Below are 23,965 nucleotides of genomic sequence, written 5' to 3' on the forward strand. Positions count from 1 at the left end.
CTTCCATATTAGAACTCAGTGTAGCATATTGGGACTACCAGACCCATTTAGTGTTACTGTATTGCGAGTGGCATAGCATGTGCCTTCTGGACTCCAAGACAGTGAAATTCTACTGAATGGTCACTGTGCAAGTATTTCACAGGTGGGGATAGAAATTACTATACTACATCACTTTTACATGTCCCTTCAGTATAGTATTATCCCCTCCAGTGTCCTGCTACAAATAAGCACTAACAAAACAGCAACACTGATAGTAATGGTGTGTAACGTAAACTGTTTTGAGGTTTTTTACAATCAAGTGGTGTATAAATTTTATGAAATAAGTAATACAGTGGTAAAGGTAAAGGGACCCCTGATTATTGGGTCCAGTCATGACTGACTGGGGTTTTGACGCTCATCTCGCTTTATTGGCCGAGGGAGCCAGCGTACAGCTTCCGGGTCATGTGGCCAGCATGACTAAGCCACTTCTGGAGAACCAGAGCAGTGCACGGAAACGCCATTTACCTTCCCGCTGGAGCGGTACCTATTTATCTACTTGCACTTTGATGTGCTTTCGAACTGCTAGGTTAGCAGGAGTAGGGACCGAGCAACAGGAGCTCACCCTGTGGCGGGGATTTGAACCGCCAACCTTCTGATCGGCAAGTCCTAGGCTCTGTGGTTTAACCCACAGCGCCACCTGCGTCTCCAATACTGTACTCAACTGCACAATTAATAAACCAGTTGGAATCCATTGATAATTAGATTGGGGAGATTTTTTATAAACATTGAGTTAATTTGTTTCCTTGCTGCATTATTCTCTTTTCAACCAACTTGAATTTTATCTAGTTGGTCAGGATTGAGTCACTTACGAAGATAGCAGTGGCTCAATATAAGTCTCCCATTGTTTGTGAGAATATCCGATGCACAAGATAAAATTACCAAGGCGAAATGCCATTTCCTGGAGAACTCAAGATAGTTTTACACAGTAGCTCAGGAGTCATCTGATAAAAACAGCAAGAGGGACAGTATATAATGACATATTCCAGGAAAATAAGATGGCAATTTGCACATCAGGGTTCTAGACATAACAGTTCTTCAGACTGTCATACCTATTTGTTTTAAAGTATACTCTATCCACAGGTTCCTGAAAGCAAGTGGTGAATACAAACAAACACTTGACTTAACTTCCTATTTACGGGGGATGATTTACAGAAAGTAGTGTTTTAATAACATTAACTACCCTGTCGTGGAAGCTGCTGAACACTTGAATTCTAGACTTACATTTTCCATATAAAATATCAGACAATAATTATAGTTGGATGAAAGTTCTGTCCTTCTACAGAAGTCTCCCCTTACTTACTATGAGGAGCATTGCAGCATGTATGTAATTCTCCTCATACACATAACTTAATAGCTTTGTCCTAGCCTCCATTATGTAAAGGGCCATACTGGCTATGGATAGGTCCTACTGACGCCAACTTCACTTTTTGTTAAGTTCCCATGCCTTGTCAAGTGCATCACCTGCATTCTTGGGCTATGTGGGACCTGAGGCAGCATTTGAGCTTTTAGCTCCAATACATAACTCATAAAATATGTGAAACAAGTCAGCAATTAATCCTAGTACAAGGCCTCTGAACAGGAGGACTATAGCTCAAAGCTTCCAGAAAGCCGGGTAAGAGAATCAAGGTTCCCCACCCCTATGCCTTGCAATTGCTTTGAGCTATAGGGTGGCTAAAGCTAGCAGTTTTATCCTAATAGCAACAGTATAATGTTGCACCAGCAAAATATTCAACACCCCCCCCCATCTAGACACTAAATGTACCAGAACAGGTGGTCTTTGGCACAATCTGTTCATATACAAAATTAAGTAATATTATTTAGGTATATGGCAGTTTATTGCAAAGACAGGAAACCACCAGCTAAGTGCAAACTGAAGTCTTCCATTTCAGATCCATTCAGACACAAGCATACACCCACACACTCCACAGATGTTATAAACAGTTCAGAATTCCCATCAAGCATGGAAATGGAGAAGTTTAGAGAATAATGATGAATTACCAAAAGACTATCAAACTGTTGCAAATGAGTAAAGAGAATTTGGCTTTTATGAAGAGAGATCATAACTTAAAAAGGGTTTATTTCAAAAGCAGTGAGACGAATGCCCCTAAGTCAATGGAATCAACAAAAGAAACTCTACTACATACTTCTAGTTGTTGCAAAATAGGGACTGCACTACAATGTACAGTTAACACTGTTATGGGGCACCAGGCAATCCACAGAACTAGCCCTGCAGAAGACAGTTATTGTCTTGTGAAAACTTGTGCAAAGCAGTTCTTGGTAGATTATGTCCCAAGCTTCTAATGCTAAGATCTAGAGACTGGATACTTCCGGATTCACATTAATTCAATCATTACATTAAAACACTGGGAGCACTTCTTTTGAACTGCTGGCGCTTGAGGAATTCCCTTTCAAAGTCGAAATGTTAATAAATATGTTAACTCAACTTTAGTCATGCAAGACAGTTACAAAACAAAATCTCATTTTTTATAATAAAGGCAACTTGCATTCAAAATGAACTGTACCCTTATGTTTTATTCAAAGGGTAAACTTGAATTAATTACCCAGCTGTTTACTTGAATTACAAAAGTAACATGATTCAATATGAAAATAAGAAACTGTCTACAAATCTCTGACAGTAGTAAATTGCAATATACAATGCATACAGGAGTTATACAGAGCAACAAACTCTTGTACAAAACAAAAATACTTTAATACCTTTAAAATCCAATTTCTTTTAAAATCATTCATGAAAAAAGGTTTGAGTCAGAGTTCACACCTCAATTAGTCAAGCCTCAGGCAGCTACATTACAGCTATTATATATACAAAGTGACATTTTTCTTTTCACCAGCCATTTTAAACCAAAGTTTTCCTCCCTTTCAGCATTCCCATTTCCTTGCCCATCTCTTTCAAGTTCCCAAATCCAAAGCCATCTTCAAATCATGAGAACTGAATTTGCTGAACACCAGAGATCTAGGGAGTGCAAAACAAAGTAAGATTAATTTCAACAATTTACAATAGAAGCACATGCATTTATTTGGAAGGTTCAACTGTTAAACAAGTGCTGATTTAGAACCATTGGACTTATTTATTGTCTGGTTGCTATCAGCTATAGCAGCAGAAACTGGGAATATTTAAATATAAGTCAGGAGAAAAAGAACCGGAAGCACTGTACCTGTTGATAAGATGTTGTATAAACCATAACATTTTGTTGTTGGCCATCTGCAGTTATTAAGCCTGCTGGCAACTGGTTAGCTAAAAGAAAGAAAGCAGTTTAGTTAAGGGGCTGAATCCACAGAGAATGATACTCCAAACCAAATTTAATGTGTTCACCATTAAACAAAAAATGTATTATGGCCAGTGTACAGTGTATCAGGACACTACCTGATACTGCAAATGAAATCTAATCTCTTTCACTGGTGCATATTAAAAACAGATAAGACTGAGAAACTCGGATGAAGACAAGAAATTTAGACTCAAGACAATGAAATGGTGGCGGCGGCATCTAATTTGGAAAATGAAAGAAGTTACACTAGCATGAAGTTTGGGAGTGCTCTTGGATCTAGAATGGTCACTGAAGATACAAACAGCATCTTAGGGAAGCCAGAGGACCTTAAGTCTTCCTACAGTTATCCACAGGCCCAGCCTGGTAACCTCCCAACTAGGTTACTGCAGTGTAATACCTTTGAAAAAGGTCCATTTGGTCCACAAGCTAAATTAGTCAATAAGATTGGCTGTTAAGAACAGATTACTTCAGTGTTGTGCCATGTGAACTGGCATCCAGACTATTTCCAGACCCAATTTAAACAGTTTAACTTTACAACCATGAATGTCTTGAAGTCATAATTTTTTCATGCTTTTATGTTACTCACTCTTTCTAGCTTTACCTCATTTCTGATTTCATGTTATGTAACCCACCCAAAGAACCTTTGCTGTTGGGTGACATATAAATATTGTGAATATAAATAAATAAATAGAACTCAGGAGATGTATACATGTGCATGAACCAGCCACAAGGTGCCAACCACAAAGCACAGCCTCCAGTGCATTTCAGTGCACCATTCATGGACTTCTACATAAACCACATGGCAGCAGTACTTGGTAGGTTGCAGCCCCTTGGTCATACTTGACAAGCTTCTTCCAATCTCAAGTGTCAAGTATCAAAAGCAAAATCTGTCCCAGCAACTTCAAGTGTTACTTACTAAATGCTTCCTCTGTGAGCTCCTCACTAAGGCCATCTGCTGTGGTAACTGCTCCAATGCCCTTTTCTCCTTTCATGGCCTTGAAAAAGGATAATGTTTTGTATGAGGATACAAGCACTTTCAACCACTTAAATCATTGCACGCTTTTTGGAATAGCAGTGTAGTTTATACGCAATAGGTTTTTCAAACCCTGGATCTCCATTACAGAATTCTATAATTCTACATATTTTGTACACCAATAATTATATCTGTATTCTTGGTGTGAATGTTGATAACATTTTAAGATCACACCTGTAGCAGTGTAACCAGCAGAGTAGCGCAGCAGAGCTTCAGGATCTTCCCCCTTTGTTATTGCTACCCATTTCAGAGAAAACTCCTTGCTCATTGAGTTAAGTATAAAGTGTTTATATTGCCTCAAACAACAAGACAACTGTTTACACTATGTGCATAAAGTTAGGAGATGCTGTGCATCGGAAGCTATACACTATAAACTAACTAAGCAAAGTAAACCTGGGTTCAGTCTGTGTCACACAGTCTGCATTCAGTCAGGAGGTTTGTAGTCAAAACTGGAAGCTTGGGTCAATCTGGAGGCTCGAAGGCTGAATGCAGCAGACTCTAAATTAGCCAAACCAGAGATTCGCACAGAATTCTCCCCTTGGGTGAGATGCAAGTGCGAAGAACCCCCCTGAGTCGTGCCAGAAGCCTATGGCCTTGAGCTGTTTTCAGAAGGCCCACTACAGCTGGAGTTCTAACCCTGAACAGAAATGAGGCAAGGTGGAAAGGCAGCTCAAGAGACAGATCCAAGCACAGTTAGTGCAATTAACAGCAATGTTTAAATTACAGGTGTGTGATATTTCCTTCAGCTTTTATTGCAAGAGGTCTATGGTTCTTCAGCAAACACAACCTCTCATATACATCTTCCAGTGACTGGTTGCCAAAAAGAGGAGGGTGAAAGGGTTGTGGGAGCTAGACCTCGTGTCACCAGAAACAACTAGGAAGATTCAAGAGGTTGCATGTCTGTAGCAGCCCAAGTTGCCACTTGTGCATCTGAAACTGCAGCAGTTTAACCTGTGCATCGTAGCCTGTTATGATAAGAAGGAATTATTGCTGGCACAAATTGCACACAAACAGCATTCAGTGTGAAAAGGAGCAAAGGGCAAGGATGAGCAATGCTGAGCTACTGCCACAGAAAGCGACTGCAGATTTCTTTACACATTACATTAAGTGCTCATTTCAAACATTTTGCAATGTAGCTTCTTAACAAAATAAATAGGTAAAATCAAAAATCAACAACCAGAGCTGCATCAAGCTTCTCAGGAGACTCTTTCTTCCCACTGCTGCTAGTTCACCCTCCTTATTGCTGTTGCCCCTTAGCACTACCCACAGTAAGAAGGAAAGTAAGAAAATGACAATGAAGAGAACCGCCACCACAATCTGTCCCCCACATCATTATGGGATTACAAAGAACAAAGCAGCTGCCCCTCCCCCCCCATCTATCCTATCAGGCATTAGGAATGTTTTAATCCACTGTCATAAACTGCTTTGGGGCTTTTAATATGAAGTGTGGCCTAAAAATGTTTTTAAATAAATAAAAATAAAAGAGCAAGTGTGTGGGCAATAGCTGCTGTTCCTCTTGGCCAGAATAAGTACAATAATGTTAAATAGATGCAAGGTAGAGAGGATAGAAAGTCTACCTGTCACAGGACAGATCCAGATAGGAAGTAAAACATTGCAAAACATATGGGAAGAGGAGAAGAGTCAAAGGGGAATGCAAATGCTAGATTATTCAAGCTTCACATTGAATTTGTGGAGATGCTTGACCATGTACTCTCCTGGACTTGACACATTAAAATAAAGCAATTCTAAATAGTGCACTATGTGATAATAAAAACATGAAGTAAAAGCAGCAAGCTACTAAACACAAGCTTCTTTTTCAGACCAGTGCATGCCATCTAAGTTGCAACACTAATCTAGCAGGGACAGAAAAAGGCCAAATCCTTAAAAGCATATAAACCAGCTGGTTCATCAACAAAAATTACATATTTTTTTAAAAAAAGAAACACGATAACATTTACATTCTGAAAATAGGCTTCATATAAATAAAATTTTCAGTCAACACCCCTGGTTTATATAAAATATAAAAACAGTAATTAGTCATAATAGACAAAATTCCAAACTGTTGTAAAGTAAAACCACAGAAAGATTACAAACCTCTCTGAACTTCTGAAGGTACAACTTCAAAGGTTCCACGTAGCTGTCAAATCCCAGAGTGGACATGGCAAAGAGAATATCTTCCCCATTTATAGTCTTCCGTTTTTCTTGATGACACCTCTCACTTGCTTCCGATGTTATAAAGCTTATGAATTCGCTTACGCACTCCTGAACACATTCCTTTGCATCTTTAGCAATCTAGAATAATCAGCATCAGCATCATCTAGTAATCAAACTATTTCTCATTTCCAATCTGAATTAACCCTAATATATACACCAGCAAAACTGCCAACAAAATAAAATGTTTTGGGCCAGTTAAGCTACCCCAAACAGAATGGTTAAATTGTACACATTACCTCAAATTTGAAATGTTTGACAATTTTGAATTGAGTAGTAGTTTTTTAGAAATAATAATAATTGAAAAACCAAAGCTGCCATTCATTTAGAGTAGCCTTCCCTAACTGTGTGTCCACAGATGTTGCTGAAGTGCAACCACCAGCCAATATGCAGAATGGTCAGGGATGATGGGATGTAGTCCAGCAACAATTGGGGACCTAGGACTGGAATCCCTCCATGAGAGGCAGATGCAAAAGTTGTTTTGGGCAGCTAGAGATATGGAGGATTAGAAAGCACTTGTACTTCCTGCTCTCAATGTTACATCACATCTGAAGGAGCTCTCAATATTTGGTCTTAAACCCTCACTGAATGCAACCCAATGATTATGCCGTATTTTAAAAAATTCTATGATGAATCTAAGATTCTTACAGTACACGTGGAATGCTAGCAAAGCTCTCTTTCTGAGTTATTACCTTTCCTGTCTGAGGTATAGCATTCTTCATTATCCTTGCCACATTTGCAATTGGAAGATATATATCTTGTTCTCTAAAACTCTCTTTGGAGCCATTTGTGTCTTCATGATCATTCATGCTATCCTCCGTATCTAAAAAGAGAGAGCATAATACACAAATATTAGCTTCATATATTGCACCCCTTTGAAAACCTCACTTACACCTTGTTTCAGGGTTGCCATATTTTGAAGAGCAAAAAAAGAAAAAGAAAAAAGGCACATTTGCCAACTTTGCTATGATAACTCTCATTTTAAATGCCTGTCATATATGTAGGCTATAGAAGTTCACATTCCCACCTTAAAAATGTACACAAAAAGTAAACATATACACTTTCTCATTCTTTGGCCTTCCTGGGTGATCCCAGCATGTCAAAATAATCTGGGCTGAAAATTGACATTTTAGGAGCACGAAGGGGGGGGGGGGAAGGGTTACATAGCTTATCACTGTATGACACATACACACACATCTAGTTCAGCATAGTCTCTACTGACCATCAGTGATTCTTCCAGGTGTCAGAGAGGGTTTGCCCCTACCAGGAGATGCCAGAAATTGAACCTGAGGCTTTCTGCATGCAAAGCATGTACTTTACCACAAAGCTATGGGTCATCCCCAAAAGAGCAGGCATATAGGGCATGTCCGGCAGAAACCAGGCGTATGACAACACTACCTTATTTGGAAAACCACCTCCCACTACAAAGCCTTTGATCATCATCAAAACAACTGCTGTACAGTAACTGTTAGTAAAGTTTCTCTTGCATCTTTTTTCTCCAAATGCCCGGTCCTTGAAAAGGAAGAGATCATTCTACTGGTTTGACAGAGCTTATTCTCCCTCTGCTTTCTCCCTCTCTCCCACCAAACCCTTCCTCCTTTTAGTTTAGTTCTAATTGTATTTAACTGTAAAAATTAAAAAAAATTAAACACCCTTTAAGAAAATATCACATTTGCTATCACAACATGTGATCTTGTCCACTGACATACATGCTGCTTTAAAAGCAAATTAAATAAATTCATGAAGGAAAAGACGACCAACAGAAATTATTCATCATGGCTGTATGCTACCATCAAGATCAGAGGCATGATGCCTCTGAATCTCAGTTGTTGGGAAACACTTGTTGGAGACTGTGACTGTAGTCATCTTCTGCCACTGGGCTTCCCATAGACATGAGGATGACAAGTGTGGGAAACACGATGCTAGACTACATAGTTGAAACCAGCAGGGTTCTTTTTATACTCTTTATGTGTTTACAGATATTACATTACAAGATCCCAGGAAACTAGATTTTTAGGACATATTGTAGATCTACAAGAGACAGAACTGGTAATCTTAAGGATTTATTTATTTTTAAAACTGTTTAAAATATTGTTTAAATAAAAAGATTGGTTCAGTACCAATATGAGCTTTTTCTCACATTACTTGCAACACAATGCTACTCATTAAATATGTCCCACTGGGTGATACCCAACTACCAGTAAGTCATACTAAACGTAGATCCACTGAAATCAATGGACTTAAGTATGACCAACAACTGATAGCACCCATTAGGTTCCATGTGGCTTGAGCCCAAGGAAATGTGCACAGGATTGAAGGATATGGCACACAAGTACTACATGGTATACATTAATTTAATCATTGCTGAGCAATGGTCTCATATAAGAGCTATTAATTTAATACAGAGCTGTGAATGAGTCTTATGATATGGTCTTCTTTTACAGACTATGATACATTTTCACAGGGCTGCAGTCACGCCTCTTCTACATGTCCGCAAGCTGCAATGTGAAAAATGACAATAAGAATGGACACTGTCTTTGACCAATACATTACTTACCATCATGAGGCTGTATCACATAGTGACTACCACCAATATAGTCTCCAGCAATTCCTAACTGAGAAGCATCTGTTGTAGAACTATCACCATCCATCTGGAATAAAAGGATCTGAGTTTAGAACAGTCCACTCCACTTGACTAAGCATATTGTTCTTAAAAATCTGAGTACATATTTCTGATCGAAATACCTGAGATTTGAAAATATAAATAGTATTGCATGCCCACTACACATGATCTTTGCTGCCTAAAACATAATAGCTCATTATTCAAACTAAGCCTTCTACTGAAGACTTTTAGTGTACTGTATAGCAGTACTTCTATTATTTATGAGTAATATGAAGCTTTTATTATCCAAAAACACTTTATGTCTGTGAAGAAGGCAACTACCCACAGAGAGCCAGACGTTCAGGGGAGGCAGATCATATACAAGGGCTGCAAAATACACACTGCTGAAGATTAAAGGGAAATACTTGAAAATGTTTTAATTATCTAAATAATTGAATACTTCTGAGAGATGTTACCAGTTTTATATTATGTATAATAGGGGACAATGTTTATGAAGTTACCAACAATTTTTCATTAAACAATGCTGAGTTTATTTCTGTTAAATATTAATAAGTTTGGATGACCTCTTTAATGCTATGGCTCTGCTTCAGCATAACTATCAAATTTAAATAAAAACTATACAGCTAGTGCTTTCTCTCAAGGATCTACCTATTATAACAGAGTGCAATTTCAGCATCCATGTTCTCCTCCTGTCTAACATGCCATTATTTAAATCTGATCCAATGTACCACTGGTGGCAAGATGACTACCGCGATCCTAGAATCCTTGCTTTAAATCAAGTTTTATTCACCCGACTTTTTCTGCCTTAAGAAAGTTAACAGCTGAGGCAAAAGCTGAAGAAAATACCTGACATACCGGTAATTTACTTTAAGATTTTGTACAGAATCCAGATTTGATAGGATTTGTCATTTAGCCAAGACTGTTCTTTGGAAGAGGTAACTTAGAACTCCAAATAAGAAAATGAGCTTTCATGAGTTGAAAGTGACACTTCTTAAGTTACATGAAATAGCCCTATTGATGGATACTGTACAGAGGCCTATAAAGAGGCCACTGCCAGCATGTCTTGTTTATAATAGAATATGAGTTAGTTGTCTACATATATCTTATATCACAATTGTCATTTGGAATGAGAACTTTCAGTATATAATTTTCAAGCATTTGCCACTTTCAAATTATGCAATAAAACACTATGTTTTATAACTATATTAGTCAGGTAAAATAAAGCAAAATGTTCTGGCTTTCTGGAAATCATTGAGCACAAGAGCAATATGAAAACATCACACTGTGAAAATGCAACAATTTCTCTAGAAATACACAACATTCTGAAGACCTGCACTTTAGGGGATTAGTACTGATGGAAGTCACTGATTCTGCTTCTTTCTGAAAAACTACTATGAAAATAAAGGAGGCAAGAAAATGAAGCTTAACCTAGACAAGACAGAGATGCTGTCAAGGGGCAATTCTTCTGACCAGATGAGTGGTGGTCAACTGATTCCAAACAGAGTACCACTTCTCGTGACGGAACAGGTTTGTAGCTTGGGAATTCTATTACTGTCACTTGCTGCATGAGTGCTCTCTGTTTAATAGAGTGCTCTTCCCTTCCCAGCTTCAGCTGGTACCCCATCTATATCCTTATATGGACAAGGATAACCTGGCTTCAATTCTGGTACCCTCCAGATTAAAATAAGGCAACATGCTATGCATGGGACTGCCTCTGAATAGAGTTCAGAAATGGCAGATAATGAAGAATGCAGTAGCCTGACGGCTGTGGAGTCTAGACGGTCTAATCATATTACATTAATTCTGGCTAGCTTCACTGGAAGCCAATACATCTCTGAATTTAGTTCAAAGCACAGGTTTTAACCTATAAAGACTTACATGGCATGGGACCCCAACACCTGATGGAATATCTCCTCAGACAGCAGCCTACATGAACCCCATAGCTGTCATCTGAGCCCAGGTGCCCCATCAAAGAGAGGTGAAGAGAGTGGCAACAAGGTTGTACCTCTCCTGTTCATGGGACACGCTCCCAGTGAGGTGCCCTGGTGCAGACATTAATATATTTATGGCACCAGGGCAATACCTTCCTCTCCTCTGAGACATTTTATGAGTTGATTATATAATTAATTTTCTTTTTTCCCTTTTTCTTTTCTTAAAAAGAATATAATTAATTTTCTACTCATAACTGGCTATGCGATAGATATTTGGTGTGGTGTTTTTTTAACGTTGTTTTCTTAAATTGTGTTCTATTATTTTGTTTCATTTGTACGTTTTATGGTGTATGTTATACTGTTTATAAGTCACCTTGAGACTATTTCAGCAGGTGTCAAACAAACTAGTAATTAATCCTACTTCAACATTTTCCTGTTTTGAAATTTCCAACCATCAGTTCAATAACCAATCTAACTACAGGACAATTCCATACTAAATATACACAAGGACATCTCACCAAATTTTCAAGTGAATGTTGCTCTTAAGAAAATTAGACCCAAGTTGGGCACAGTTGCAGGATTTTAATGAGCAAGGTTAATTCTAGTGCAGCTACTCAGCACATAGTACTAGAACGTATCAGATTGCCTTCAGGCTAGTTAAGGCCATGCTGAAATCAAGAAGACTGCTGCAAGAAGCCTTTAAGTTTATACAATAATACTTTTTATTCAGAAAAGTTTTTGCACTCATTCTATATAGTAACACCTCTCTCTAAGTGGCAATCTTTTTGTAGCCAAAATGGCACCATCCACAAGAGGGAGGTGCCAGCAGGCATGGTGGGACAAAAATTGCAGTATGAAAAATCTTTAGGGGGGTGGGAAATCCCAACAGCGTTTAAAAGCATCACGATGAGTGTCTGCTGGGGAGAGAAGATGGAAAACGGGGGGGGGGGAGGGGGAGAGAAGCTTGAATAGGTGGTAGAGCACATGGCTGGTTAGCACCATGACACTAAAACTGTTCAATGTACTCTTTTCTATGTACGGTATTTTACTGCTTGCGGTATCTGTCATTCTGCTGGTAGAGTTGTGCATACAAGTTCGCACAAGCAGACAAAGGCAACCAATACAAGATCTGTTCTGTCAACCTGTCTTGTTCCTGCATGAGAATTCCATGTCAGCATGGAGTGGTCATACAGCATCTTGTGGGTTACCTAGAGTTTGTTTACAGAAGGCCTAAGCTAATGCTATTCAGTGTTGGTAGGCAACCCCAGGAAATCAACAGATCACATACACTTTGTATACAGGGAATATTCATCCTAGAATTTTGCTGGGTGCTTTTAAAGCCTTTATATACCTAAAAGGAGAAACACAAACTGCCCTAACAAAAGAGTAAGTCTTCAAAATGGGTTAGTTCACATAACTGCAACTTGGTCTTGTTTTTCCACCTTCACAGTCTTTTTGACAAATGGAGAAATCAGTTATGGTATGCAAATGGAACAGAGTTCTATGACTGAGTTATGTTTTGAAAAAAAATATATCACAGAACTCATGCCAACCAGCTAGTTTGTACTCTTAGGATTCACACAAACAATTCAAATCTGATGGGTACATTCACACTAGGCAGGTGGGGCCAGGGACAAGTCTGAGGATTGAACAATTCCAGAGGCTGTGTAAATGGACTCTATAAAACAGTGTTCTCTGATTTCCACAAACACATCCAGTGACAAGTAGACTTCACAAGGAAAGGGACTGAGGGAGGATAGAAAAAGAAGCTCGCGTGTGTAAGACAAAAGACAAACCTCCCGTAACAAGACAGAAGTAACTGGTAACGTTTGAACATTTGGAAGCTAGGAAAATAACACCCCCACCCCCGGCTAAATGGCAGCCCAGAGCCACAACCCCCCCCCACCTTTGGGGTTCACTCGCGTTGCGACCAGGACTTAGCGAGACAAAAACAGCAGCTTCTCTTCGCGTGCAGAGCTCTTTTTGACAGCTTCGTTTCTCCGCCTCCCCAGCCAAAGCCACTCTGGAGACCGCGAAAGGCGACCATGTGCAAGGGCTAGGCGGGGAGGGGAGGGAGATAACCGGGGGGGGGGCGACGACTGTGTGGGGTGTGCAGGTGTGTGTGGCAAGAGACTTCCAGACCATCGCCAACGTGGTGGCGAGGGGAGCCATCGACCCCTTCGCTGCCCCATTCCCCCTTCAGGGAACCTCAAAAAAAAATTAAAAATGGTGGGAGACGGGTGGTGGTGGTGGTGTGGAGTAACAGAAGAGCGAGCAGCAGACAAAAGCCCTTGTGCATAAATAGACCCAACTCCACCCCAGGAGGAGAAAAGGAGCAGCAGGGAGAGCGGCGAAAGGGAGGGAGAGAAAAGAAGGGCGGCCTCCACGAGGGAACAGCAGAAGAGGCGCCTATTAAAAATAAAACAGGCTCGGGCCGCGCGCTTGGCCGAGAGAGGGGTGGTCGGTCCTCAACCTCGGGGGTCCCCTCCGACTCCCAGGTTGGGAAAGCGGGAGAGGAGAGGGAAGGCGCCTCAGGAGGGCTATTGACTCGGGCGGCAAACGCGGCTCCTTTCGACACACACACACACACACACACACACAACCTCCCCCCCCCTGCGTGTGGTGACACGCTCCTCCCGCCGCCGCCGCCGCTCCTCTTCCAGGGGTCAACTCCTGTCACAACAGCCCATCTCCCTTCATGAGCCTCGGCCAACGGCCCCCGCTCGCTTTCCCCTCTCCAGGCCCCGAGCAACGGCCGCCAGAGCGGCAGTACAAAGACGCGGGCGGGCCCGGGCCGCGGTCTTTCTTCCTTTCTTCCTTCCCCCCGGTGCCTCCTCCTCCTCCTCCTCCTCCTCTCTGTCTGTCTGTCTGTCTGTCTCTCTCTCTCGCTTTCTCCTTCTCCCCGCACTTCCTGGTCCCCTCAGCGACGGCGCGGCGGCAACGCCGGAGCCCGGGGAGGGAGACGGACATTTCATTCGAGCCTGCAGTGAAACCGGTTACCAATCATTGGCCGGAGCCAGGCACAAACCTCCAGTGCGGCCCTGGTTGGCTCCCTCCGCAAATCGGCTGTTTGGTTGGACAGAAAATGGCTGCGAAGGAACCAGTCCCAGCGCGGAGCACCGCTTCCCGGAGCCGGCCTGCCCTCCCTCCGCGCCGCCTCCTCCTCGCCAGCCGCCGCCCCCTCCCTTCGCGGGAGGGCTCTTCCCGCGATGGGGCGGCCCTCCCGCCGCTGGCCGGATCCTTCTCTCCCCCCTCCCTCCCTCCCTCCCTCCTTCCCTCCTCCTCCTCCTGCTTTCAAACAGCCGCGCGCCTAGAAATAAATAAACTATCAAACAAACAACCCGAAGGTCACAAGCGGTGACGGCGACGCGCGCTCACACACGGGAGCGCGCGCGGGCTCGTCTGAAGAATCCTCAAGAATTTCCTGTCAGCCCCTCAAGGCCGGCTCAAGATATTTGGGCACCTGAGGCGGACCCCCCCCCCACGAAATGGCGTCTCCCCCCTCCCCGTCAGGGACAAAAGAATTGCCATGTGTCCTCCTTTTTTTTTTTTACCAGGGCATGTCTTCTTTTTCAGGGGTAAAATCAGTGCCGGATTTACCTATAAGCTAAACAAGCTATAGCTTAGGGCCCCACTCTCTTGGGGGCCCCCCAAAAAATTAAAGAAAAACAACATTTCCAGAATATAAGATAAAAAACAAATAAAACAAAGCCTACATACAGCAACAGTGTTTGGTGTTGTTTAGGCTCCTATGATGTCGCCTGCTAGCCTGCTCCCTAAAATATCACTGGTTTGCTCCTTTCTATATATAGGGTGCCTACATTCTGCATGGACTGGTTGCATGGCAGCATGTGCAAATGGCTTTAGATACCTATTAGGTCCATAAATTACCCTATAGCATATATTCAACACAAAAAAGTGACAATCCATTGGTGACAAAGGACAGCTGGACATATAAAGGGCCCCATTACCTTCAGTACCCTCATCAAACCTAAATCCAGCCTTGTGTCCACATATAGAAGTCAACATAAAGTAGGAGTATTTAAAATGAGAGTCTTCATGTGGCAACCTTAAGGTTGAGGAAATGGAGGGGGAAAAGAAGATACGATATGGGGGGATCTGCTGCCTTGTGGTGGCACCTCAAAATCTTATCGACTTTGGAGGGCTTTGACTGGGCAAATTCGTGGAGGATAACACTATCAATGGCTACTAGCACAGAGGTGCCAACTTGAATGAAATATTGGCCGTGCAATAATCAATCACATGACATGGTCACACACACTTTTTGAATGCAATGCCCATCAACTTGGGGGGGGCAGTCCCCTCAAATATTTAATGTGGGGCCAAAGGGACTTTGGGCCCTAGGAGTTGGCTCCTATGCTAGCAGAGGTGTAGCGCTGCCATCCCACTTGTGCCCTTGGCAAGGAGATGGGATTGATGTGGAGAGGCACAGTTTTTGTGGAGCGACCAACCTTGCCTTGCCAACCCCTAGGTATGCTACTGGCCGCAATGGCTATATGCTGCCTCCATGGTCTGTGTCCATAATGCTTCTGAATACCAGCTGCTGGAAACTGCAAGGGTGCTTTTGGCGGTCGGATCCTGCTTGTGGGTCTCCCACAGGAATCAGTTGGCCACCGAGAACAGGGTGCTGGATTAGATGGGTCATTGGCCCGATCCGGCAGGCTCTTCTTATGTTCTTGTTCCCAAATGTGCTTGGGAGGGCTTATGAGCCCTTGGGCAGGAAGGGACAATCATCAAAATACTTATCTCCCTTCAGCATTTGATTGGGGTGGGGTGGGGTGGAGTGAGGCTTAGATGGAGACGATGGATTCAGTTGATTGTGTTATCACTTATTATTAGTGCTATTGTGAAGTTACTGTGCTTATTTTGCACATGTTTAAGCTGTAATTGAATTGCTGCTGACTACGTTTTGCAATCACTTGCCTCTTCAATCTCATTGTTTAGAGATTTTTAAAATCTTCTATACCAGGGTGGTACAGCCTGTGGCCTGTGGCCCACATGCAGCCTGCAGGAAGCCTTTTTTGGAGACCCTTGGCAACATTCCAGAAAGGAGATCTTAAAACCTTAAAAAAAAAAAAAATCTGTCATGCATTGTTAATGGATGTGCATACATCTGTTTGTGTATTAAATTTGTTTAATAATTAAATATCCTAACTGTATTTAATTATATTTAATTAAACATGAATTGTGTATATTAAATAATATTAAATAGATTGTGAATACTTATTTTACACTATGGAAATCTAATTCAGTGTGGCCTGTAGGTTCTGTGTTGAAGTACTCTGGAGGCCCACTTGGTATTAAAAGTTGGATTGTCCTATTCTATCCCCATTTGTTTCATTGGAAGCAATTCATAAATGAAGTAAATACAGACATACCAGCCAACACTTTATGCACCTGATTACAACATATACTGTTGTAAGCAAAAATCAGAGAGATTCCATTCTGAGGCGATCATGCAGAGAATGCATGCTTAAGACATAAACAAAGATTAATTAGCTGCTGACCAGACCAACATGAAATAATTAAGATCAAAAATACATTGAAAAGGGGATAGAATCAAATAATTGTTGGAAGGGACCCCGAGGGTCATCTATCCCAACCCCTTGCAATGCAGGAATCCTGCCCACAGCAGTTCATGGAACAAAGAAGAGTGATTTGCGTCTATATCTGCCTGGCTTTGAGAAAGGGCCTAAGGCAGTTTGTGGACTGGTGAGATTTTTAAAAAAAAATCTGCCTGCCTGCAGCTGTATTCCTCCACTCATTTGTAAAGTGGTACAAAAGTGTTCTTTAATTTGCCATGAGAGTCTAGCATTTTAAGTAGTTTTCCTGATTCCTAGCTCTGTACCTTTCATACTTGAGTAAGAAATAAAATTTTGTTTTGGTTGATCAATCTAGTCATGGCGGCAGATTAGATAGACTCAGCTGGCAACAAACCCTGGGTGGGTATTTTCCCCACAACAATATGCAACCGATCATTATGCTCTGCAGGACAGAGCTGTAAAAGATAGGTGTTTAATGTGCATAAAATGCTGTTTGCGTGCATTGTGTATGAAACTTAATGGATATTTGCATTTTCAGAATGACTGTTTTGCAGAAAACTGCAACAAGTACCAAAAAGTGCTTTTGCAGTTAAAGCTGCAACAAGGGGTTGGGAGTGTTTTTGTTAAAGGATTATTCATCCCCAGAAGTAGTGGGTGAGTCTCAGAAGCTGCCAGCATATTGAAGAAACAACTAGCTTATCTTATTCTCTCTCTGGACCAGAGAGAGAATAGTTATTGACCTATATCAGCAAGTAAGAACTTTAAGAAAACTGGACTGCATTGCTGGTTGTTTTTGCTGGTTGTTTAAGAGCAGTGTGTCAATTTGTACATTTTGTAACAAGTTTAAAGACAGATTGCAGTGAAATTTTGGAACTCTTTCTTGGTATGGAGAGCTTATTGGTTCATACTGTGTACGTGGTCCAAATCAGGGAATTCCACTCACATAACTCTAACGAGGGCATCTTGCAGAGGTCCATTCTGCATGATGTTGGAACTGGGCTTTCAAGATGGATGCTGGTTGCTGTAAAAAGGTAAAAGGTAAAGGAACCCTGGACAGTTAATTCCAGTCAAAGGCGACTATGGGGTTGCGGCACTCATCCCACTTCAGGCCGAGGGAGCCGGCATTTGTCTGCAGACAGCTTTCTGGGTCATGTGGACAGCATGACTAAACCATTTATGGGACACCATGACAGAAGCCAGAGCGCACAGAAACGCCGTTTACCTTCCCACCGCAGTGGCACCTGTTTATCTACTTGCACTGGTGTGCTTTCAAACTGCTAGGTTGGCAGATGCTGGGACAGAGCAACAAGAGCTCACCCTGTCATGCAGATTCGAACCAGCGACCTTCTGATTGGCACGCCCAAGAGGCTCAGTGGTTTAGACCACTAATCACCATAAAGATAAAAGAATAACAAAGCTCAATGAAGACCAGATATAATCTAAAACATCTTGATCTGTTTGTGGGGAGTTTGCACATCTTTCTAGTCATTTGTTGATCCAATTTTTTAAATGTATTTCCTCATCACTTCTCAAACCACAAGACGTAAGGGTTGTTAGTTTAACGGAATTTGTTGTGCTGGGGTGACAGAGCCTCTTTTAATGCCCTCCGCGCTTCAAAATGAGGAAACCTAAAGTTCTGGTTTGCAGCTGAATCCCTCCCACAAAACACCGAGAGTCTGGAGTAAATTCCCCTTGACGAAATAGCACGAGCCGCTTAGGCCAGCAGGGGTCGCGCCTTCCCTTCCCTAGTCCGGGATTTCATTCATTTGTTTGGCATCCGATTGCCATCGCAACAGGCACGATGGCAGAGAAGGCGAGGTAGCTCCTTCTTGGCAGCGCGAAACTCCCGAAAGGCTGCAAGGCTGCAGCGGCCCCGCTTCCCTCGGAGGCTCCGTTCCTGCTGCTCGCGCGAAGGGGGAGACGAGAGAGAGACCTCAATACCCGTGGCGCCCGCTGGGTTCCCGGCGGCGTTTGCGCCCAGCGGCCAGAAGGGGGCGCTGCGAGTGCTGGGGCGGCCAGAGCATCGCCATGGGCAGCTCAGTGAGGAAGGGCAAAGTGGTTCGCCAGGCGCCCGCGGGCACCGCCAGCCGCGACCCCAGGGCAAAAGCCCCGCCTGCCCCAGGTGGGTAAAGCCTAGACTTCTTGCTCTTAGTTCGGAGTGACGGAAGGGATATTCCGGGTTCACTTAGCATCCTTTCCCATTTAGATTTTTTATTGGTTATAATTTTACTAATATTTTATTGGTTAGTGTGGGTGTGTTTTGTTGGCATTCAACTTCATTCATTTTTTTTACACCTGACCTCTTTATTTCTGTTTCAGTATTATTGTTTATTTTTTTGTACATCGTCCACCACTTAAGAGATTTTTTAAAAAGCTGTTAATCAGCTTATTTATTTATTTATTTATTTATTTTAAAAAATTATTGCCCTAAAGGACTGGGTGCAACATAATAAGTTATTTCCCTCCTTCCCCGCCCCCCTTTTACTTTCTGCAACAACCCCATGAGACAAAGTTAGAGAGAGGAAGAGTGAGCCCAAAGAAGTCGCCCATTGAAAGTCTTGTGGCTGATAAATCAAAGCAGTGCTTCACTTAGGTTTGTGGCTTGTTTTGCAGACCACAGGCATTTCCCAAACCAGTGCCTTCCACATGTTTTGGGGGATAAACCCCATCAGCCCCGGTAAGCATGTGGTGGCTTCAGGTAACCTGAAGCACCACTTTAGCTAATGGGGCCTCCTGCTGCTGCCACGCTGCCGGAGCACGATTTCAGTTCTCATCCTGAAGCAAAGTTCTTAACCCAAGGTACTATTTCTGGGTTAGCAGAGTCTGGTTTGCCAGAAGCAGCTTAGTCATGATGGCCACATGACCCGGAAGCTGTACACCGGCTCCCTCGGCCAGTAAAGCGAGATGAGCGCCGCAACCCCAGAGTCGGCCACGACTGGACCTTTACCTTTACTAGGGTTAGTAGAACTGAAGTTCAGGAATGGGGAATCTGTGGCCTCCCAGGTGTTGTTGGACTACAGTTCCCCTCACCTCTCACCACTGGCCATGCGGGTGGAATTTGGAGTCCAACAACATCGGGGGGGGGGGAACGTCCCCATCCCTGACTTAGTTGGTATATTCCAGCTGTCAAATGCAACTATGAAAACATTCACCGCTCTGCAGTCCAGGGTTCTTAGGTTTGCTCTATTTGCAAAGTTTGCAGTGCCATTGAACTCAAGGAAATAGGTGCTTTGGGTCTTTTGAGACCTATTCCTTATGGAGAATTATATTCTGCAAAGCAAGCACAGACCAAAGCAGAATGGCTTCAGGATTGCAGCTATAGCCTTCAAAGTGCCTTGCAAGTGCTAATTAACCCATCCCTTCATTCTATAAATAGGTAGGAAATGCTTTGATGGGGTAGCACAAGAATCCAGAAGTCTGTGAAAGTAAATGTGGAAATATTAAGAGCAGCAATATATATCAAAAGGACCTCTTCACTATCTTTTGACTTTATTTTCTCTCTCTCTCTCTCGTGCTTTCCATTGAAAGCTTTTTGTGGGACCGGGATATATATTATTCATTCGTGCATAATATTTTTATATTCTGTTTAGTATGCAAATTCCCTAGGCGGGTTACATAAAAGATAGTTAAGATCATGAACAGGAGAAAAAGAAAAATCGATATCACATTACAAAGAAGAATATGAAGAAATCCACCAATTAAAAACAGGGAAACTGTCAATAAAACATTCAGTAAAACTCAATGAAAGAACAAAACACGGAGATGAGATGAAGGTTACAAACCACTGGAAGACTGGCCAGATAGATGGATCTTCAGGAGGCTTTTACAATTTGCCACTGCTTCCACCTCACAAACAGCACCTGCGAGGGAGTTCCAGATGTCGGTGCCACAACCAAGAAGGCCATGTTGGCTGGGGCTGATGGGAATTGTAGTTCAACACACCTGGAGAACACCATGGCGGTGGAAACTGCTTAAAGCATTACGCTGTGTTGTCACAAACCCAATCTTCTCGTTTGGGGTTAAAAGCCTGTGGGGGGAAATTTATCTATCAATATATCTATAAGAGCTTTCGTTCGATTTGCATCAGGAATATTTACCATACAACAACAGGATTGCCACACAGCATTACAACAGAGCAGGAACTGAGAACCTCTGACCCTGTGGATACTATTGGACTACAATTCCTATCATCCTCAGCCAGCATAGCTAATGGTCAAGTATGATGAGAGTTCTAGTCCAGAACTACCTGGATAGCTGCATGTTCACCAGCCCTGCAATAGAGGCAACTCTGCAATTAGTGGTTTGTGGGCTGTGAGGCTTCATGAGACATGACATGACAGTTTAATGAACAAATGGGCAGGGATGTGGGGCGGGAAATTTCCCAGGTTGTTAATTTTTTTGGGAGGGGGGAAAATCTGTTTCATAAGTTCATTAGTAACAATGAGCGGATGCCAACTGCAAACAGAGGATTAGGCAAGCTTTACAATTTTAAAGCGCTTAACTTTGTTTACTAAATATGAGTAAAACAAGACATGTGGAATTAGATCACTCTCTAAGGCATCAGTCAACTTTCTAATGTAAGCTGGAAAAAATGCTATGCAAATTATGCTAATCTGCATAGGACACCCCCCCCCCCAGAAAATTGTCCAGAAAACCCACAACACTTCAGGTGGGGAAAGGATAAACAGTATATAAAATACTGGGGATGGAAGGAACCTGGGCATGGTCTAAGAAGATCAGCTGTTTTCATGGGGCTATGCAGAGGCACCTGTTGTACATAGAACCTCACTCTTGGGCTGACTTCACTTCTCTTCCACCTACCTACTAGATGTGTGGGACAATAACTGGATAAATACCTATCCGTTTGGTTACAATAGGAAAGTTGGTGTGGGCTTCTTCTGCTCCTAGAGAGTCTGTTGCTGTAAAACACTGGCAGAAGCTGAACTGCATGCTCAGTCCCTGCTGGAGGAGCACATTATATTATCCTGAGTATAATCACACTGAGACTCTTTTGAGTATAGCTACGTACATTTATTGCAGGAAATCTGAACTTGATTGAAGACCCAAGTTTTTCCAGCTATGAGGACAGATCCGCACAATGCACAAGAACCTTCAACACACATTTAAAGCACATGACCACCTGCCCGAAAAGAGTGCTGGGAATTGTAGCTCTTTAAGGGGGAAACTACAGTTCCCAGATTCTTTGGGGGACGTTGCCCTGAAAGGTGGAGATGCTAAACACCAAGAGTCAGCCCCTGAATTTCCCTTTTAGTGCTAGAGCAGGACTGTAGCTTTAGTACTAAAATTCACCTAGATCTGGCATAGATGTGCAAGACGCTATCTACCCACACATTCCTAACATCTTAGCCTCCCTAAGGGAGGAGTGCGACCTGTGACAGATTACAGGGTATGGCAAGCAGAAAGCAGGAAAGGCCAGGGGGCACCGCACCAAAGCTGCCTATAGGAAAACAACAGAGCTGACTCAAAACAGGCAGGCTACCATGCTGTTCACATACAGTTGTGGAGCAGGTAGAAAAATCTGGCTGCAGATCTGGCCCGGAGGATAATAGGCACGTGGTTGTGGCATGGAAGACCCGTCAATCCAATAGGTTGTTCTGTGCCTTAGAAGAGGGATTCCCTCCAACCTTCCAGAAGATGCTGGACTACAGTTCCCAGCAAGCATGGCCACTTTATTTACATGACTATCCCTCTTTTCCTCCAAAAAGTTGAAGATGGCATGCATGGCCCTCCCGCACCCCATTTTATCCTCACAGCAACCCTGTGAGGTAGGCTAGTCTGACAGACAGTGACTGGCCCAAGGTCACCGGGTGGGCAGGGATTTGAACCCTGGCTTCTCACCACTGCACCATATTGGCATTGACCATGGTCAGTGCTCAGGGGGGTGAACAACATCCAGTAACGTTTGGAAGGCTGCAGATTCCCCAATCCCTGCCCTAGAACTTTGCCACTGGTCCTTTCCACCTGACTTCCAGTTTCCACTCATATTAGCCGGAAGCTGTTCTTTATAAGTGATAAATAAGAGCTGATGTATTAGCAAAGGCAGCTGGAAAGGTTGCATTAAATATTCTTTTGTTCTAATTCAAAACATTGCAATATGGATGCTGTCAAGAAACCTGTTGCACTGAGAACATTCAGCCTTCCCAAGAGCAGAGAACACCCCAAAATCACACACACTCTCTCTATATGTATGTGTATCTCTTTCTCTCTCTCTCTCTCTCTCTCTATATGTGTGTGTGTGTGTGTGTGTGTGTGTGTGTATGGAGCAGGGCTTAAGACAGTAGCAGAGTCTCTGTGTTAGCTCAGTTAAGAGCACAGTAAGGTTGCAATTAGAGATGCTTTAACGTTAAACGAAAGTGATCTCGACATGCCTCTACAGCTCATATTGAACACTGACGTCAGCCACAGACTACTTGAAATCTAGGTGCAGCCTTGCATGTTATGCTTGGGGTGATTGCCTTGAAGGCCAGACCCATAGGTTAATCCATGTTCAGAACCCTTGGGGCATGAAAAATATGTCAAGCAGCTGTAGGAGACCATGAAATTGATCAGAACCACAAAGCTGGAAAAGGGAAGAGAGGTCAATCTCTTACCCTGACAACCTTGTGCCCTCCAGATGTTTTAGACCACAACTGCCACGGGTTTCCTGTGTGGTGTGTGTAGCTAAGCTATAAGAACCATCTAATCTGGTTTGCAAGTGTAGAGCTCAGATCTCTTAGCTATATCCACACTCATAATCTGAAAGGTACATTTTTCTGCTGAGAACGCCATGCAATTTCCCTGTGGGTACGATGGCCGAAATCAATAGGAACATAAGAAGCTGCCTTATCCTGGTCTTATCTAGCTCAGTATTGCCTCTGCGCTGACTCTTCAGGATTCAGGCAGGGTTTTCTCCTAGCCCTACCTGGAGAGACTGAGGATTGAATCTGGAACCTTCTAGATGCAAAGCAGATGTTCTGCCATTAAGAGATGACCCTTTTCCCCAGCTTGAGCTGCCCATGTGAGTAGCCCAGTTCTATAAGCTACAAGGTAAGGTTAATATGCGAAAGAGAAGTAAACTGGATCCTCATCCATGCAACTGTTGGGCAGCTATTCTGTTTAACTGCTCTTGGCCACAGGCCGCAAAACAGATGATGTGAAAATTGCCTGCTTCAGAAGCAACACTTGGTTCTTCCGTTATGTTGACAGTAGTCTTGCACTCATTGCACAGAGTGAAGCTGAAAGAGTCAAGTAGTTCTGGGGCATGTGCAGAATGCCGGCTG

The 23,965-nt window shown here is 42.7% G+C and overlaps 1 protein-coding gene across 3 annotated transcripts; it reads right to left on the minus strand.

Annotated features, from left to right (window-relative positions):
* Nucleotides 1–2,099: 2,099 nt before the first annotated feature.
* NFYB (nuclear transcription factor Y subunit beta) lies at nucleotides 2,100–14,309 on the minus strand. Of its 3 annotated transcripts, none has more exons than XM_081878436.1 (7): nucleotides 14,150–14,309; nucleotides 9,125–9,218; nucleotides 7,260–7,390; nucleotides 6,451–6,648; nucleotides 4,240–4,318; nucleotides 3,213–3,292; nucleotides 2,100–3,010 (listed from the first exon to the last, which is right to left on the minus strand). In XM_081878436.1, exons 2-7 carry the CDS (start codon nucleotides 9,216–9,218, stop codon nucleotides 2,978–2,980), a joined length of 615 nt encoding a protein of 204 aa, XP_081734562.1. In that variant the 5' UTR covers nucleotides 14,150–14,309; the 3' UTR covers nucleotides 2,100–2,977. The 3 variants fall into 3 exon arrangements, with proteins under 3 accessions (XP_081734562.1, XP_081734563.1, XP_081734564.1); XM_081878437.1 differs by lacking the exon at nucleotides 14,150–14,309 and adding an exon at nucleotides 13,028–13,209; XM_081878438.1 differs by lacking the exon at nucleotides 14,150–14,309 and adding an exon at nucleotides 12,473–12,574.
* Nucleotides 14,310–23,965: the final 9,656 nt, after the last annotated feature.

Source organism: Podarcis erhardii (assembly GCF_964252035.2).
Source record: "Podarcis erhardii genome assembly, chromosome: 10".
Classification (NCBI taxonomy): domain Eukaryota; kingdom Metazoa; phylum Chordata; class Lepidosauria; order Squamata; family Lacertidae; genus Podarcis; species Podarcis erhardii.